The sequence below is a fragment of the Garra rufa genome, chromosome 19 (genome assembly GCF_049309525.1).
Source record: "Garra rufa chromosome 19, GarRuf1.0, whole genome shotgun sequence".
Classification (NCBI taxonomy): domain Eukaryota; kingdom Metazoa; phylum Chordata; class Actinopteri; order Cypriniformes; family Cyprinidae; genus Garra; species Garra rufa.
Window position 1 is genome coordinate 27,218,966 of NC_133379.1, and position 15,889 is coordinate 27,234,854.

A 15,889-nucleotide genomic window follows, 5' to 3' on the forward strand; every position below is an offset into this window, starting at 1 on the left:
AGGACAGGTACGCTCGCGCAACTTCAGCGAGCACAGGAAAGTGGCTGTCCTTTGCAGACATTGCAGATTGCAATCTTCACGTCCTGCTCACAGATTTCGAAAAACCTCCACACAAGTGACATGTTTCTGAATGAATCGAATGCCGCGGCCCACGTACACACTTCCGGAAAAAAAACTGCCGGGATAAAAACGAAAACCGGTTTCGATTTATGGCCGGTCAACCGGTACATCCCTATTCCCATCTAAAGCAAAAGATTTGCAAACATGCTCAGAAGTTCTGATCTCAATCAAATGATTCGCGATCAATGCTCTGAAGTTCCAATCTAAAGCAAAAGATTTGCGAAAGTGATCCGAAGTTCCGATCTAAATAAAAAAATTTGTGATCCATGCTCTGAAGTTCCCATCTAAAGCAAAAGATTCACAAACCCGCTTCGAAGTTCCGTTTTAATTCAAATGATACATGATCTACGATCTAAAGTTCCGATCTAAAGCAAAAGATCCGCGAACCCACTCCGAACTTCCGATCAAAATCAAATGACATCCACACTCTGAAGTTCCGATCTGAATAATGATCCAGTTTTCAAAAGCTCAATTTCACCCATCACTACATGCTTTTTAAAATCACTACAAGCAACGTTAAAATTCGAAAATGAATGGCTCTTTTAATTTGATCTGGTTTTTGCTAGTGAATCACTTGAAATGAATGATCAAAGTCACAAGTTTGAATCAATCAGGGCGGTTCCAGCGTAAATGACTTAATTAACTCGGTTCATCTGTTTCTCTTTTCACATCTTCAGGCATGTTTACATGAAAGTCAGTAATACTACTTGCTTAGATTGATTGTTTTCTGGCATTAACTGAAATAAGTGAAAAGGTAAGATGATACATGCTTATAGACAAAATTAAACACTTTATAGATACATAGTCTTTCAATAATTCAAGCCCTTTGTAAGTAACTCTTCAGAAATCCTGTTTTTTTTTTCAGGCCTTAAATTTCAAAAAGTCAAATTCAAGTACTTTAAGCATTTTAAGCACTTTGTACAACCCCTGTAATTAATGACAGAATTTTCATTTTTGAGTGAACTACGCCTTTTTTATTTAGCTGCTCAACACACAACTACAGTATATCCAGGAACTGTGTTGGTAGACTACACAAATATCTCAGCCATCACCATCTTAGTTTTTTCCAAGACCATTTCACTGAATCACTGAAATCTGAATTAAGACAGGCATAGATGGATGGAAGCCAGCCAGAGAGAGTTGCCAATAGTTGGAGGATTGTTAGCCTGGCAAGAACTGCTGGGTGTTAATCCATCTGTGACCTTCTATACCTGCACATCTAGAACAGCTGCCTGAAATATAAACTAAAAAAAACAGCTGCAGTATTTTATATGGAACTTCATCACCTTCTGTCACTGACATGGCTTTCAGAACAAATAATACTCAAGAGTATAATTATTGAGTGTTTTATTTATTTGAGTGACTGAAATTCTTTGGTTTGTGCCCGTGGCTGCTGAATAAGAGCAAATCCACTGTTACTTACTGTGAACAATGTGTGGATTCAGGAATTCTTTGACATTAGACCTCCTGGGGCATTGTGGGTAATTTGATGTATTGCTAGAAGTTTTATTAGAGAGTTTGTTTATGCAGTACAAAGACTTCATCTGTGTTTGTATGTGTCTTTACATCTTAGATTGCTTTTCAGAATAAGAGTAAAAATTCACATTAAAATCTCACAAAACATTTGTACAGTTGAGGTCAAAAGTTTACATCGCCTTTTCAGAATCTGCAAAATGTTAATTATTTCATCATAATAAGAGGAATCATACAAAATGCATGTTATTGTTTATTTAGTACTGACCTTAATAAGATATTTCTTCCCACTGTTCTTCAGAAAATCCTTCAGGTCCCACAAATTCTTAGTTTTTTTTTCAGCATTTCTGTGTATTTGAACCCTTTTCAGCATTGACTGTATGATTTTGAGATTCATCCTTTCACACTGAGGACAACTGAGGGACACGTTTGCAACTATTACAAAAGGTTCAAACACTCACTGATGCTCCAGAAGGAAAAACCAAGAGCTGGGGGTGAAAACTTTTGAAAATGCTGAAAAACCGAAGAATTTGTGGGACCTGAAGGATTTTTCTCAAGAACAGCAGGCAGTTTAACTGTCCAGGACAAACAAGCGGGGGAAAAAACAGCTGTGGATCATTCAGGTAACAACATAGTATTAAGAATTAAAGGGATGTAAACTTTTTAACAAGGCCATTTTTATAAATTCAACTATTATTTTCTCTTGTGGACTATATGTAAACCTCTTTTATGTGAAATATCTTATTCAGGTCAGTACTGAACAAACAATAACATGCATTTTGTATGATCGCTCTTGTTTTGGTAATATAATGAACATTTTGCAGATTCTGAAAGGGGGATGTAAACTTTTGACCTCAAATGTAACAAAAGCAAACTAATAAATAATATAACTACTAGGAGGTTCCACTAGAAGGTTCTGGCGAAAACCGTTCTGTCAATCAGTACAAAGAAAGGGTGAAATGCTCAAAGTTTATTGAACCGTCTTTCATTAAAACGGTGTTTTACAGCGGGACCAGTACGTGGATATGACTACCTTCACTTTGAAAATCCTTTGAGAGAACTGTGAAATTGCTGAATTCAAAATAATTACCTTTTTGAACATGATTTAAATGGCGTTCCTTTTTCAAAATGACAAAACATGACATGCATGAACATGTTTGAACAGTAGGTAGAAACGGACAAGCTAATAAAAAGAAAGGTGCTGGCCTCAATCTAACATTCAGCACTGTGTCCACATGGAGAAGGGATTGTTTGAAGTATTAATTGAGGTTGTACAGTTCACCCTGAAGGACGGATGGCTTGCTGTCCTCCCTCATTAGTCGAGTTGACTTTCCCCACTCGCAGAGCTGCTGTCAGTCATAGAACAGTGGACTACAGAAAAAACATATTGTCGCTCTGAATCACACTAGTCCCAAACTGCAAAGGAACTGAGGCAAAAATAATTCTGAAGGCTCTATCGTGTGACCTCAAATCCCCGAGGACAAGCATTAGCTGCATTATGTGAGGTGCAGTGATCTGTACAGTGGATTGTGAGGTTCTGTGTGTATCGCATGTGATAAAAGACGACAGACTGTCAAAAAAGGAACTTTTTTTTACTCATTATTATTGTTTAAATATGGATGGCAAAAATAGGTTGCCTACTTTTGCATGCAATGACATGACCCCACTGCAAAATCACAAACTTTTGGCCATAATCAGTATGAGCACATGGAAAGAGCACAAAATGTGTTTTTACACAAGAACACATCAAACCAAAGACTGTCAAATAAATGTTATTAAGGCTGATCCAGCTTGTGGCTCTGGTGGGTGGGCATTATACATACACATCCATGAGTGCCAATGGAAAAACCCTGACTGGTTTATGATTCAATACGGTATAAATAGTCATAATCTGTATAGTGAAAATGTGGAAAGATTTTTTCTCATACCGGAGTACGACTCCATTTGGGCCGCAACCAAGAATTCATTGAAATTACGAAATATTTCGTGGTTTCATGCCGTCTAAACCATCAGGACCGCAGAGGTTGCTCTGAGACCACTCACAAGTGCTGATTTCACTTGTGTAACAGCATTCTTGACTGTTTCCTTCGCTTAGCCAACCACAAACCCAGAAAGGGAAAACCATGTTTAGAGCAGAGCAAAGGATCCATCCCAAACTCATAGCAGTATGTCAATAAAAGTTAACTTCACCGCACGCTGTCATACTAGAACTGATCCCAGTAACCCGGGATGAAGTAATGAGAGGGACGATAAGGGGAACAGTTCATAACACTGGCAGAACACGCTTCATGGACTCAGGGCATGGCAAGAAAAGAGGACCACATGCTGTTATTGCATGCCTGCCACACTGACCCAGTCACACTGACCCTGTGTACTAGAAGAGACCAACATGGTGTAAAGATCAGCACATATGTTTTCAGACAGGAAGCATTTTGCATATCTGTCAGAAGAAAGCCTAATCTTATAAGACAACAGTCTGCAGTTCTGGGCAAATAGCTCCCCATTAGTCTTCACTGGGACTAGAATCAAATCCAAAGTTCAGAAACAAAATAAAGAACTAAATGCATTTACATGCATTTAGGGGGAACAATTAAGAATATTGACAATATTATTTGCTATCAAAATTATTTCTTAAAAAATATATTGGGTCATTCCACAGAACTGGTGCCAAGTCAGAGTTGGATACATTTTTTCACAGAATTTGTATGTATGCAAATTGTATAATATCCAAAGTACACATTTCTAGTAATTGTGCAGTTAATTCTCATATTTTATTTTTAGAATGTTTTGGAATATTTGTCCTCTCCCCAAATTTGTCACTATCGAAACAGTAATATATTATGAAAAGGGTTACACTGACATATTAAGATTTTGCTTACATCTTCCTTGTAAATATATTTGTTGCTATTTATTCAAAAGTTTTCGGAGGTCAATCAATAAGAATTAGAATTTTACTAATTTCAAAATGATGGATTCATTAGTTTGAAAATACATTGAACCAAACACTATTATAACACCTTATTCAATATGCTTTATTTTTTTGACAAAATATTGTTTCGGTAGTGACTGCATGCTGCTCACATATTAAAACACTACAAAAACATACTAAAATACAAAAATTTTTTTTGCATAACTGTACTAAAATTTTCCAAATAAAGGATTATGTGTTCCCTTTTGTCACTACCGAAACGGTTTTGGTCCTGACTGTTTCAGAAGTGACCATTTTAGATCATTTTGAACGTAGTTTAAAGATGCTAATCAGCACATGGTTAGCTAGCACATTTTTGAACAGTTGTCCACATAGAAAAACTTAGTTATGGAATAACTTCCAAAAAAGTGTGCTTAATTGCAGAAAAAAATGTTGGTAGTGACGTTCCTTAAAGTTACAAACAGATTTTTCAGACTTTTGAACGCTTTTACCTTAAATGATGGGGCCTATTTACTCACCATGTAGCAATGAGAGAGAGATATATATATACATAAATATTTTCTGATCACAAATGTAGGGGTGTAAAATCAGACTCAGCCAATGGACTAAAACATTTTTTTCCCCATAAAGTTTCATAATTTACAAAGAAAATATAAAATAAATGTTTGTTTTTATTTACTTCACTTTTTTACAAAATCAAAATGATATTTTCAAAAACAACAATGGAATAAAATGCTTTCAATTATTTCAATTTCATTTTCATAAGTTGAAAGTTAGGGGTTAAGGTTCGGGGCAGCCACTTCCCAATTGCAATTACCCACTAAAGTAAGATTTTATATACATTAAGCCTATTGATATTTTAAATATTATTGTGGTTTCAACAGATAATAGAAGGATTTTAGCAAACCTCTAAGATTTAAATACTTAAATGCTATTTAAATGTGCTTTTTGGTTGTGGGACAGCAGTATGCACCAATTCTGTAGAATGGCCCATATACTTAAGCTGCTTCATTACTTATAAATATATGTGAAAATCAACTCATGGGGACTCACGAAACTCATTCAGGGTACCTATAGAATGGCTGGTGAGGGTTGAATAAGCAGCAATCTGGCAACAGATACTCGGAATGCAAAACAACTTGGGTGAGACGTTCTGTACATTATTTGAGGATTCAACTGAATGTTTGTCAAATTTCCAAACACATCCATCATCTCGACTGAATAGGTCGGCGAGTTCAGGCTGAGGTACCAAGAGAGACAGGTGCCAATGGCGGTCGTTTGTCCCTCCTGGAAGCTCAGAGTGCTTTAGCCTGAGGCTCCACTACCCACAATGCCTCAGGTGAAAATGTAACATAGCAGCAACCGGTTAGGATGAAGTAAATCATTGTTGACATGATGTACATCCAGACATCTGATTGCTATTTGATGGAGAAAGGGACACAGTCTGCTTGCTAAAATTGAACAATTTCATGCTTTGTCAGTTTTTGGATGAACACGTTAAATATAGTGCAAAGAGATGGTGACGCTGGGAAATCCAATAGGGTTCGATTGAATGTGAACTCACAAATAACTCACAGATAATAACTCAGAATTAACAACACTGCCATATTTATACCGCTAAGTTACCACAAGCAGCCAGTTCAGATCAGTGCATACCTGAATACACACAGCACTCAAAACCACAGTGCCTGGTTCAGGACCCGTTGACATGTCAAAATACAGAGGTGTGTGGAAAAATAAACACAATAGTTTGTGATAGAGCTCCATTTCTGAACCACTATCACCAATAGCCAATAGGGCTGTCACGATTCGTAGATTCAATTTTAATACTCAATAATAAAAAAATTCATTGCATTTTGCCCATGTCGAGTAACCAGCAAAGTACCAGGAATTCGCTCATGTTTACACTTTGATGTTGGTGCCCTCTGCAAGAATTTGTTACAATGTGTAATGCACATTAGCTCTATTGTTTATAATACATGATGTATTTTTATTGTTCAATAAAACCACATGAGTACTTGCTTTTGATACTTTATTTGAACTCATTGCTATTATATATGTATTTTAAGTCATTCTAAAGGCTATTATTTGCTATGGTCTAATTTTATTACCATAAAAAAGGAATTATAATTATGCGATTTCTCGATTAATCGACAGAATAATCGTACAATTAATCGATTAATCATCGGAATAACCAACACGTTACTCAATTAATTATCAGAATAATCAAACAATTGCTCGATTAACCATCAGAATAATCGACAGATTACTCGAATAATCATCAGAATAATCGACAGATTACTCGATTACCAAACTAATCGTTAGTTACAGGTGAAAATTACAGGCTACAGAAAAGAACAAAGAAAAAACTTGCATTTTGGACCTTCAGAAAGTCTGACATACTGAACTGACTGTACTTTTAGCCCTCACAGTCTCGTAAATCTCATAAAGTTGAAATCTGCTGGCCGTAAGCAGTATGAGTGAATGCTGTCTGTCTTTTAAAGCTCCTTTGAAGAGGAGTGTCTCACATTCAAGAGTAAGCTCGACTGAAGAGCTTCTTCAACACCATTAACCTTTCACAAAAGCACCTTGATTAGCACTTTCTACCTTTTATCTCCTCGAGCGAACCACGCTCTTTACTTCAATAACCGAAAGATACAACACTATAATTGAGTACAATCAGCAGTCTTCTCATTCACACTGCATTTGGCCCCATTTACGCCACAATGTTGAGAAACATCTCCAATCTAACAGAAACAGATGCAGGGCTTATATGAATAAACCTATTGAAGCCACACGACTTCCTGAGGTTCAGTAGCACTGCAGCAAACCCTTTCATGCACATTTCCATTAAGGCAGACAATGATATCACAGTCCAATTAAGAGAGCTCCGAGCAGCCTGATGAAAGTGCTTGTTAAACTGTGTCCCACCGCATCATATCGGGGACCTTTTCATTAATCAGACGGCAATGTTGTGTTGGAATTGAACCATATTTATGGCTCTAAAAGGTCATGGGTCCGTATGGATGGGTAGTTTCATTAATTCGCTCAAATTCACTGTTCCGTCACTGACGGTGAAGTGAGTGCTTGTGAGCTGGGCGTGAGTTTAACCTCTATTAGATTGGCACTAAAATGTGTTTCGACATGAATCTGCATGTAAAGAGGGGTCAGATGGCAGAGAGATATCAAGAACATTGAAAGAGGTCAGCAATCACTTGAGGCCATATCAGGCAGCGTCTAAAGTCGATACGGATCAGCGCAAGAGGCCGTCGATGGTGGAAATGTCAAAGGTCCACATATGGTCTCACATATACCAGGACTCAACAGTAAAAGAGGCCCAAAGGCCTGGGGCCAGTGTGAGAATTTTTTGGGATTTCATCTCTTCCATGTCAGTTGTCCTTACTTCCTTTCTGGGTCCTGAACGTGTCAGTTGCATTGCTGTCTATACAGGGTCAGAAGCTCTCGGATTTCATAAAAAAATCTTAATTTGTGTTTCGAAGATGAACAAAGGTCTTTTGGGTTTGGAGGAACATTAGGGTGAGTAATTAATGACACAATTTTCATTTTTGGGGTAAACTATCCCTATTAAACATTTGGATTTAATGATGTATTGAAAATTGTTGTTTTGTGAATTCTGATATGTCACCAGTGAATATGTCTCCAAGGTGAAGGTACATACAGTAACTAGCTGACAGATTACATATTTTTGGAAATGCCAGAATGACTTGCCTTTGAATAATTAGTTAGAATGGCCTGAAAAAAAATTGTCCTGCCTTCATCATCTGCACTGTAAAAAAAATTCCACTAAAATGATAGAAAAAGATCATCAACTGCATAATTAATTTGATACAATTTTGCAGTCCAGGGTCACAAATTATCAATAAAACCTTTATATCGCTCAGCTTGATAACATTCTTGGTGACAAATCAACAAAATTTGCAACAGCAAATTAGCCCAACTGGCCCAAAAATCTCTGGCAGTGTTGAGCCCTGAACTAGGGTCAACATGGTGCTGACATTACCAATATCCTTTAAGTTCTTTCTAATCATTTTGCATTAATTCATGTTTCTTTGTTGCTCTCATGTGTAAATGTGAAGCATAAACCAGTTCTGTCCACTGACAGCCAACACATGTTTACAGAAGCATACATAAATCTCTAGTCTGGATCCTAGGTTCAAATCCAGCGTGATCCTGTCCCCTCTTAACTGTCACTGTCTCTTTGTAATTTCCTTCAACAAAACAAGGTTGTGACAATAAGGTCCACCAGGACAGACCACTTTTCGGTCCCTCATGGCATCGCACTGATTGTCTACCCTCACTTTATATTGGCTCAAAACAACACGTACACAAGCTATGTTTCTTTGGGCTGCTATTAAGGGTCTGACATAAGCTCATCTCCATTGACAGCTCCACAGAAGATTCTAACAGGCGTTGTGAGAGGTTTAATGTATGCAGTCTGCACTAACACGCTTGTGTCACGCCGTCCTCCTCTGATGAATGACACCTATCCGCCCAGCTGCCTAATTATTCACAATTAATCAGCGAGGAATCGGGCCTGTCACCACTGTCACAACCCCCACCCTCATTTTCCCTCACTCCTCTTAACGCCCACACTGCCATCCTGCCACGCTCCGAGCATGGCATGGCATTGCCATGGTAACCAGAGGAGTATTTACCACCAGGCTATTTGTACCAGGGTTACTAGACTGGCCGGAGACTGGGAGGGTGGGGTGTAGATGTGACTAATAAATCAAATTCCATTCAATTCAACAAACAAATGCAGCACTTCATAAAACAACGAACTTGGAATTCTACCACCTCCTAGTTAGCTAAATAGCTAAAATAACCACTGGGCTTGGGCAAATGACGATTTCCAAGATGGCAACAACTAAAGTAGTCGTCAACTGACTGGATGATGGAATGCTTAGAGGTTAAAAGCAGGAAATTTCAACTTGAATATTGCTACTTCTGACTTTTTTTCTTGAATGTGGCATCTTGAATCTAATTTCCTATAAAACACAAAGCAGTCTTCCTCAAGTGGACACACAAGTGGTTGGAAAACTAAAGCATTCATTACATATAATTGCTTATAAATCTCAGGACATTTTGATTTACTTATGATGTTATCACACTATGAAGTATCATTTTTAATTCAAATTAATTCCAAGGATTAGTACTGACATATAAATGGAAATACATCCCAGAAATCACAAAAAACAGTCCTAATCTGTATTTAGTAATCATGAACAAAAGCGATTGGTTCATGCAGATCAAGGCTGAGAATAATATCAAGTACTACGTGACAATGGTACATATGTGCGACCTAAGGAGAGTACAGTTTCTTGGTGAAATTTTGTGGGCAAAGCCTAGTCATTTTAATAGAAGTCCAAGTGTACAGTTTTGCGAAAAGGTTCCCTACGCAGATAATGCTCATTCACATTGGTCACACAAAATCGCTGTGATGACAAAAAGAAAGCTTCTTGGTTCGAAAGTGACTTCTTAAAGGGATAGTTCACCCAAAAATGAAAATTACCCCATGATTTACTCACCCTCAAGCCATCCTACAGAGAGGGAAAAAATTATTTGATTCCCTTCTGATTGTGTACATTTGCCCACTGACAAAGATATGATCAGTTTATAATTTTAATGGTAGGTTTATTTGAACAGTGAGACAGAATAACAACAAAAAAAATCCTGTGAAATAAGTATTTAGCAAAACATGACTTAGTACTTGGTGGCAAAACCCTTGTTGGCAATCACAGAGGTCAGACGTTTCTTGTAGCTGGCCACCAGGTTTGCACACATCTCAGGAGGGATTTTGTCCCACTCCTCTTTGCAGATCTTTTCAAATCATAAGGTTTCGAGGCTGACGTTTGCCAACTCGAACCTTCAGCTCCCTCCACAGATTTTCTATGGGATTAAGGTCTGGAGACTGGCTAGGCCACTTAATGTGCTTCTTCATGGCCCAGTCCATTGTCCCTTTGATGTGGTGCAGTTGTCCTGTCCCCTTAGCATAAAAACACCCCCAAAGCATAATGTTTCTACCTTCATGTCTGATGGAGGGGATGGTGTTCTTGGGGTCATAGGCAGGATTCTTCCTCTTCCAAACATGGCGAGTTGAGTTGATGCCAAAGAGCTCGATTTTGGTCTCATTTGACCACAACACTTTCTCCAAATTCTCCTCTGAATTACTCAGATGTTAAATGGCACATTGAGATTTTAAAGTGCAAAAAAGTGCACCCATCCATCATAAAAACTGTTCCACACGGCTCCAGGTTAATAAAGGCCTTCTGAAGCGAAGCATTGTCCTTGTGTAACAAAAATATTCATATTTAAAACTTTAAAACCATAACCTCTAGCTTCCGCTACCTGTCCCAGACATGTTCACAAGAGTGGCGTTCCAGGGAATAACATAGGAGGTAGGACGCAGGCATAGCATAAGCTCTGGTGAGAAGTGACAAAAGCAGAAGCGCAGAGGAGAGATCAAAACAAAACACTGGTCACAAATTAGAAGTACAAAATGAGAATTTGTAAAGAAAAACGTCTGAGGATTTCGATATAAGCCAAGAGAAGATTGGCTTTCCTTTGCTGTAAACAAAACTTGGTTCTTGTGAGACTAGCATATTCCCACCGGAGCTTATGCAATGCCTGCGCTGTCCATTGGAACGCCACTCTCTGGTGAATGCGAGTACGACAGCTAGAGATGTTTATAACATGGAGTATATTTTGATGGATGGATGGATGGATGCACTTTTAGGGCTTCAACCTCCATTGTCATTATAAAGCTTGGAAGAGCCAAGACAATTTTTAATATAACTCCGACTGTATATTTCTTAAAGAAGAAAGTCATATACACCTAGGATGGGTTGAGGGTTAGTAAATCGGGGTAATTTTCATTTTTGGGTGAACGATCCCTTCAACTTGCTGCACTACTGACAATAGACAATGGATCTTTTTTGCCCACAAAAAATATTGTTAAGGTGACCAAACCTTATGAAACTTCAAAAGCCAGTAAACTGAAAGTACACCATGAACAGTTAAAATGAGAGAATATTAATTAGTTGCTATTATACTAGTTTCTCTGATTTAAAACACTTACTCTGCCAGCTCCTCCAAGCTCCGGTACACATCATCTTCATTCAGCGCTGTGTCCTCTGATGGAAAGGGCCTGGGGAGAGAGAGAAAAGAGATGAGAAAGAGAGCATTAGCCACCGCACGCAGAGAAGGGAAGAATATAGCACGATTGACTGCTATAACATCCATAATTCAACAGGTGGGTTTATTCATGAGCCGTCCACCTCCTCCATGATTGACGTTTGTAACAATATGACAGATGTTTCAAAGACACTTATCTGATTTCCGACAGAATACAGCAGACACAGTGAAAAGGCCGTGGCAGGACTGAATGACACAGGCGCTTGCAGTTTGACAGGGACACCTAAAAGCAAACACTTCAGCCCTTTTCTTAATAACTGCGGGTCAGACTCTAGACTCCTCAGAGAGCCGACCCGCTGGGGTTTTAAATCCAGGGCTCACGAACATTCACCGGCCAATTAGAAAGCTGCAAATGGAGGAGCGATCAATTATTCGATTAATGGCATGGCTCTTCCTCCAGAGATCTCATCAAATCACTTAATCTCGCACATTATGTGGGGCAAAAGGTGCTGCGCGGCATGTAAAAAACATGAGGCATGGAAAATAAAGTGATTTTAAAGCAAGCCTTGTCACTTTCGCTTTATCGTGTATAGGGTACGCCTCAAAGTCACAACAATTTAATAGACGTGATTCACACCTTTAAATAAAGCCGCCGTTCTACCCAACACAAAACATCATGGCTTTATGAAGCTCTTCACATCAGGATTGGAAAGAGCTGCTGCTGCTCTTGTGTGAAATGAAATGAGCTATATATGCATTTAATATGCCGCATTTGTCAGGCCGTAAATGGCACAACACAGACTTTTATGTGGCTTCACTTCCATAAAAAGGCTTTTTTTTTTACTATGGCAGATTATGACAGATTCAAATAAACCGGAACAACCAAGCATCCTCAAAGTAATAATCCAGAATAGTCTACCGCCTTACCAAATACCCTAGCAACCAAAAAGCATAGATAATATTTCAATATACACTTAATAATGCTGTATTTAAATGAATGACACTAGTTGGCCTTCATGCAAATATGATTGCATAGTTTTAGACACTTGTTTTTGCTCCTGCTCCATTAAGGTAAATAGATCTACAGTCGTTGCCAAAAGTTTTGAGAATGACACAAATATTAGTTTTCACAAATTTTGCTGCTAAACTGCTTTTAGATCTTTGTTTCAGTTGTTTCTGTGATGTACTGTAATATAATTACAAGCACTTCATACGTTTCAAAGGCTTTTATCGACAATAACATGACATTTATGCAAAGAGTCAGTATTTGGTGTTGGCCCTTCTTTTTCAGGACCTCTGTAATTCGACTGGGCATGCTCTCAATCAACTTCTGGGCCAAATCCTGACTGATAGCAACCCATTCTTTCATAATCACTTCTTGGAGTTTGTCAGAATTAGTGGGTTTTTGTTTGTCCACCCGCCTCTTGAGGATTGACCACAAGTTCTCAATGGGATTAAGATCTGGGGAGTTTCCAGGCCATGGACCCAAAATTTCAATGTTTTGGTCCCCAAGCCACTTAGTTATCACTTTTGCCTAATGGCACGGTGCTCCATCGTGCTGGAAAATGCATTGTTCTTCACCAAACTGTTGTTGGATTGTTGGAAGAAGTTGCTGTTGGAGGGTGTTTTGGTACCATTCTTTATTCATGGCTGTGTTTTTGGGCAAAATTGTGAGTGAGCCCACTCCCTTGGATGAGAAGCAACCCCACACATGAATGCTCTCAGGATGCTTTACTGTTGGCATGACACAGGACTGATGGTAGCACTCACCTTTACTTCTCCGGACAAGCCTTTTTCCAGATGCCCCAAACAATCGGAAAGAGGCTTCATCGGAGAATATGACTTTGCCCCAGTCCTCAGCAGTCCATTCGCCATACTTTTTGCAGAAGATCAATCTGTCCCTGATGCTTTTTTTGTAGAGAAGCGGCTTCTTTGCTGCCCTTCTTGACACCAGGCCATCTTCCAAAAGTCTTGGCCTCACTGTGCGTGCAGATGCGCTCACACCTCCCTGCTGCCATTCCTGAGCAAGCTCTGCACTGGTGGCACTCCGATCCCGCAGCTGAATCCTCTTTAGGAGACTTGCTGGACTTTCTTGGACGACCTGAAGCCTTCTTAACAAGAATTGAACCTCTTTCCTTTAAGTTCTTGATGATCCTATAAATTGTTGATTTAGGTGCAATCTTAGTAGCCACAATATCCTTGCCTGTGAAGTCATTTTTATGCAACGCAATGATGGCTGCACACGTTTCTTTGCAGGTCACCATGGTTACCAATGGAAGAACAATGATTTCAAGCATCACCCTCCTTTTAACATGTCAAGTCTTCCATTCTAACCCAATCAGCCTGACATAATGATCTCCAGCCTTGTGCTCGTCAACATTCTCACCTGAGTTAACAAGACGATTACTGAAATGACCTCAGCAGGTCCTTTAATGACAGCAATGAAATGCAGTGGAAAGTTTTTTTCGGGATTAAGTTAATTTTCATGGCAAAGAAGGACTATGCAATTCATCTGATCACTCTTCACAACATTCTGGAGCATATGCAAATTGCTATTATAAAAACTTAAGCAGCAACTTTTCCAATTTCCAATATTTATGTAATTCTCAAAACTTTTGGCCATGACTGTAAACAAACCTACAGAAGAACCGCAGCATTGTTCCTGAATGAATCAGTGCTTTTGAACAAATCAGTTTGATTGAGTCACGTTAGGATGTCCAGCTGTTTTGTTTGTGAATGAATCAGTGTTTTTGAACAGATCAGTTAGATTGAGTGAATGACTCACTCAAGGATTGTCAGCTGTTTTGCTTGTGAATGAATCAGTGTTTTTGACTAAATCAATTTGATTGAGTGAATGACTCTCTCGTAAGGATGGTCAGCTGTTTTGTTTGTGAATGAATTGGTGTTTTTGAACAAATCAATTCAATTGAGAGAATGAATCACTTATAAGGATGGCCAGCTGAGTTGCTTGTGAATGAATCCGTTTTTTTTAACAAATCAAATCGATTGAATAAATGACTCACTCATTAGGATGGTCATCTCATTCAATTGTGAATGAATCAGTGTTTTTGAACAAATCAATTCGATTGAGTGAATGACTCACTCATAAGGATGGTCAGCTGTTTCACTTGTGAATGAATCAGTGTTTTCGAACAAATCAATGCGATTGAGTGAATGACTCACTCGTAAGGATGGTCAGCTGTTTTGTTTGTGAATGAATTGGTGTTTTTGAACAAATCAATTCGATTGAGAGAATGAATCACTTATAAGGATGGTCAGCTGAGTTGTTTGTGAATGAATCTGTTTTTTAACAAATCAAATCGATTGAGTGAATGACTCACTCATAAGGATGGTCAGCTGTTTCACTTGTGAATGAATCAGTGTTTTTGAACAAATCAATTCGATTGAGTGAATGACTCACTCATAAGGATGGTCATCTGATTCACTTGTGAATGAATCAGTGTTTTTGAACAAATCAATTTGATTGAGTGAATGACTCACTCATAAGGATGGTCATCTGATTCACTTGTGAATGAATCAGTGTTTTTGAACAAATCAATTCGATTGAGTGAATGACTCACTCATAAGGATGGTCATCTGATTCACTTGTGAATGAATCAGTGTTTTTGAACAAATCAATTTGATTGAGTGAATGACTCACTCATAAGGATGGTCAGCTGTTTCACTTGTGAATGAATCAGTGTTTTTGAACAAATCAATTTGATTGAGTGAATGACTCACTCATAAGGATGGTCATCTGATTCACTTGTGAATGAATCAGTGTTTTTGAACAAATCAATTTGATTGAGTGAATGACTCACTCATAAGGATGGTCAGCTGATTCACTTGTGAATGAATCAGTGTTTTTGAACAAATCAATTCGATTGAGTGAATGACTCACTCATAAGGATGGTCAGCTGTTTCACTTGTGAATGAATCAGTGTTTTTGAACAAATCAATTTGATTGAGTGAATGACTCACTCATAAGGATGGTCATCTGATTCACTTGTGAATGAATCAGTGTTTTTGAACAAATCAATTTGATTGAGTGAATGACTCACTCATAAGGATGGTCAGCTGATTCACTTGTGAATGAATCAGTGTTTTTGAACAAATCAATTCGATTGAGTGAATGACTCACTCATAAGGATGGTCAGCTGTTTCACTTGTGAATGAATCAGTGTTTTTGAACAAATCAATGCGATTGAGTGA

General features: G+C 38.4%; 1 protein-coding gene across 5 annotated transcripts in view; it reads right to left on the minus strand.

Moving 5' to 3' along the window:
• The window catches only part of vav2 (vav 2 guanine nucleotide exchange factor), a 231,250-nt gene that overhangs the window by 64,821 nt on the left and 150,540 nt on the right, over positions 1-15,889 (minus strand). For all 5 annotated transcript variants that reach the window (XM_073824153.1, XM_073824154.1, XM_073824151.1 and 2 more), the window contains exon 4: positions 11,622-11,690. In XM_073824153.1, coding sequence (XP_073680254.1) covers positions 11,622-11,690 — 69 coding nt within the window. The remainder of the gene's footprint in view (positions 1-11,621; positions 11,691-15,889) is intronic.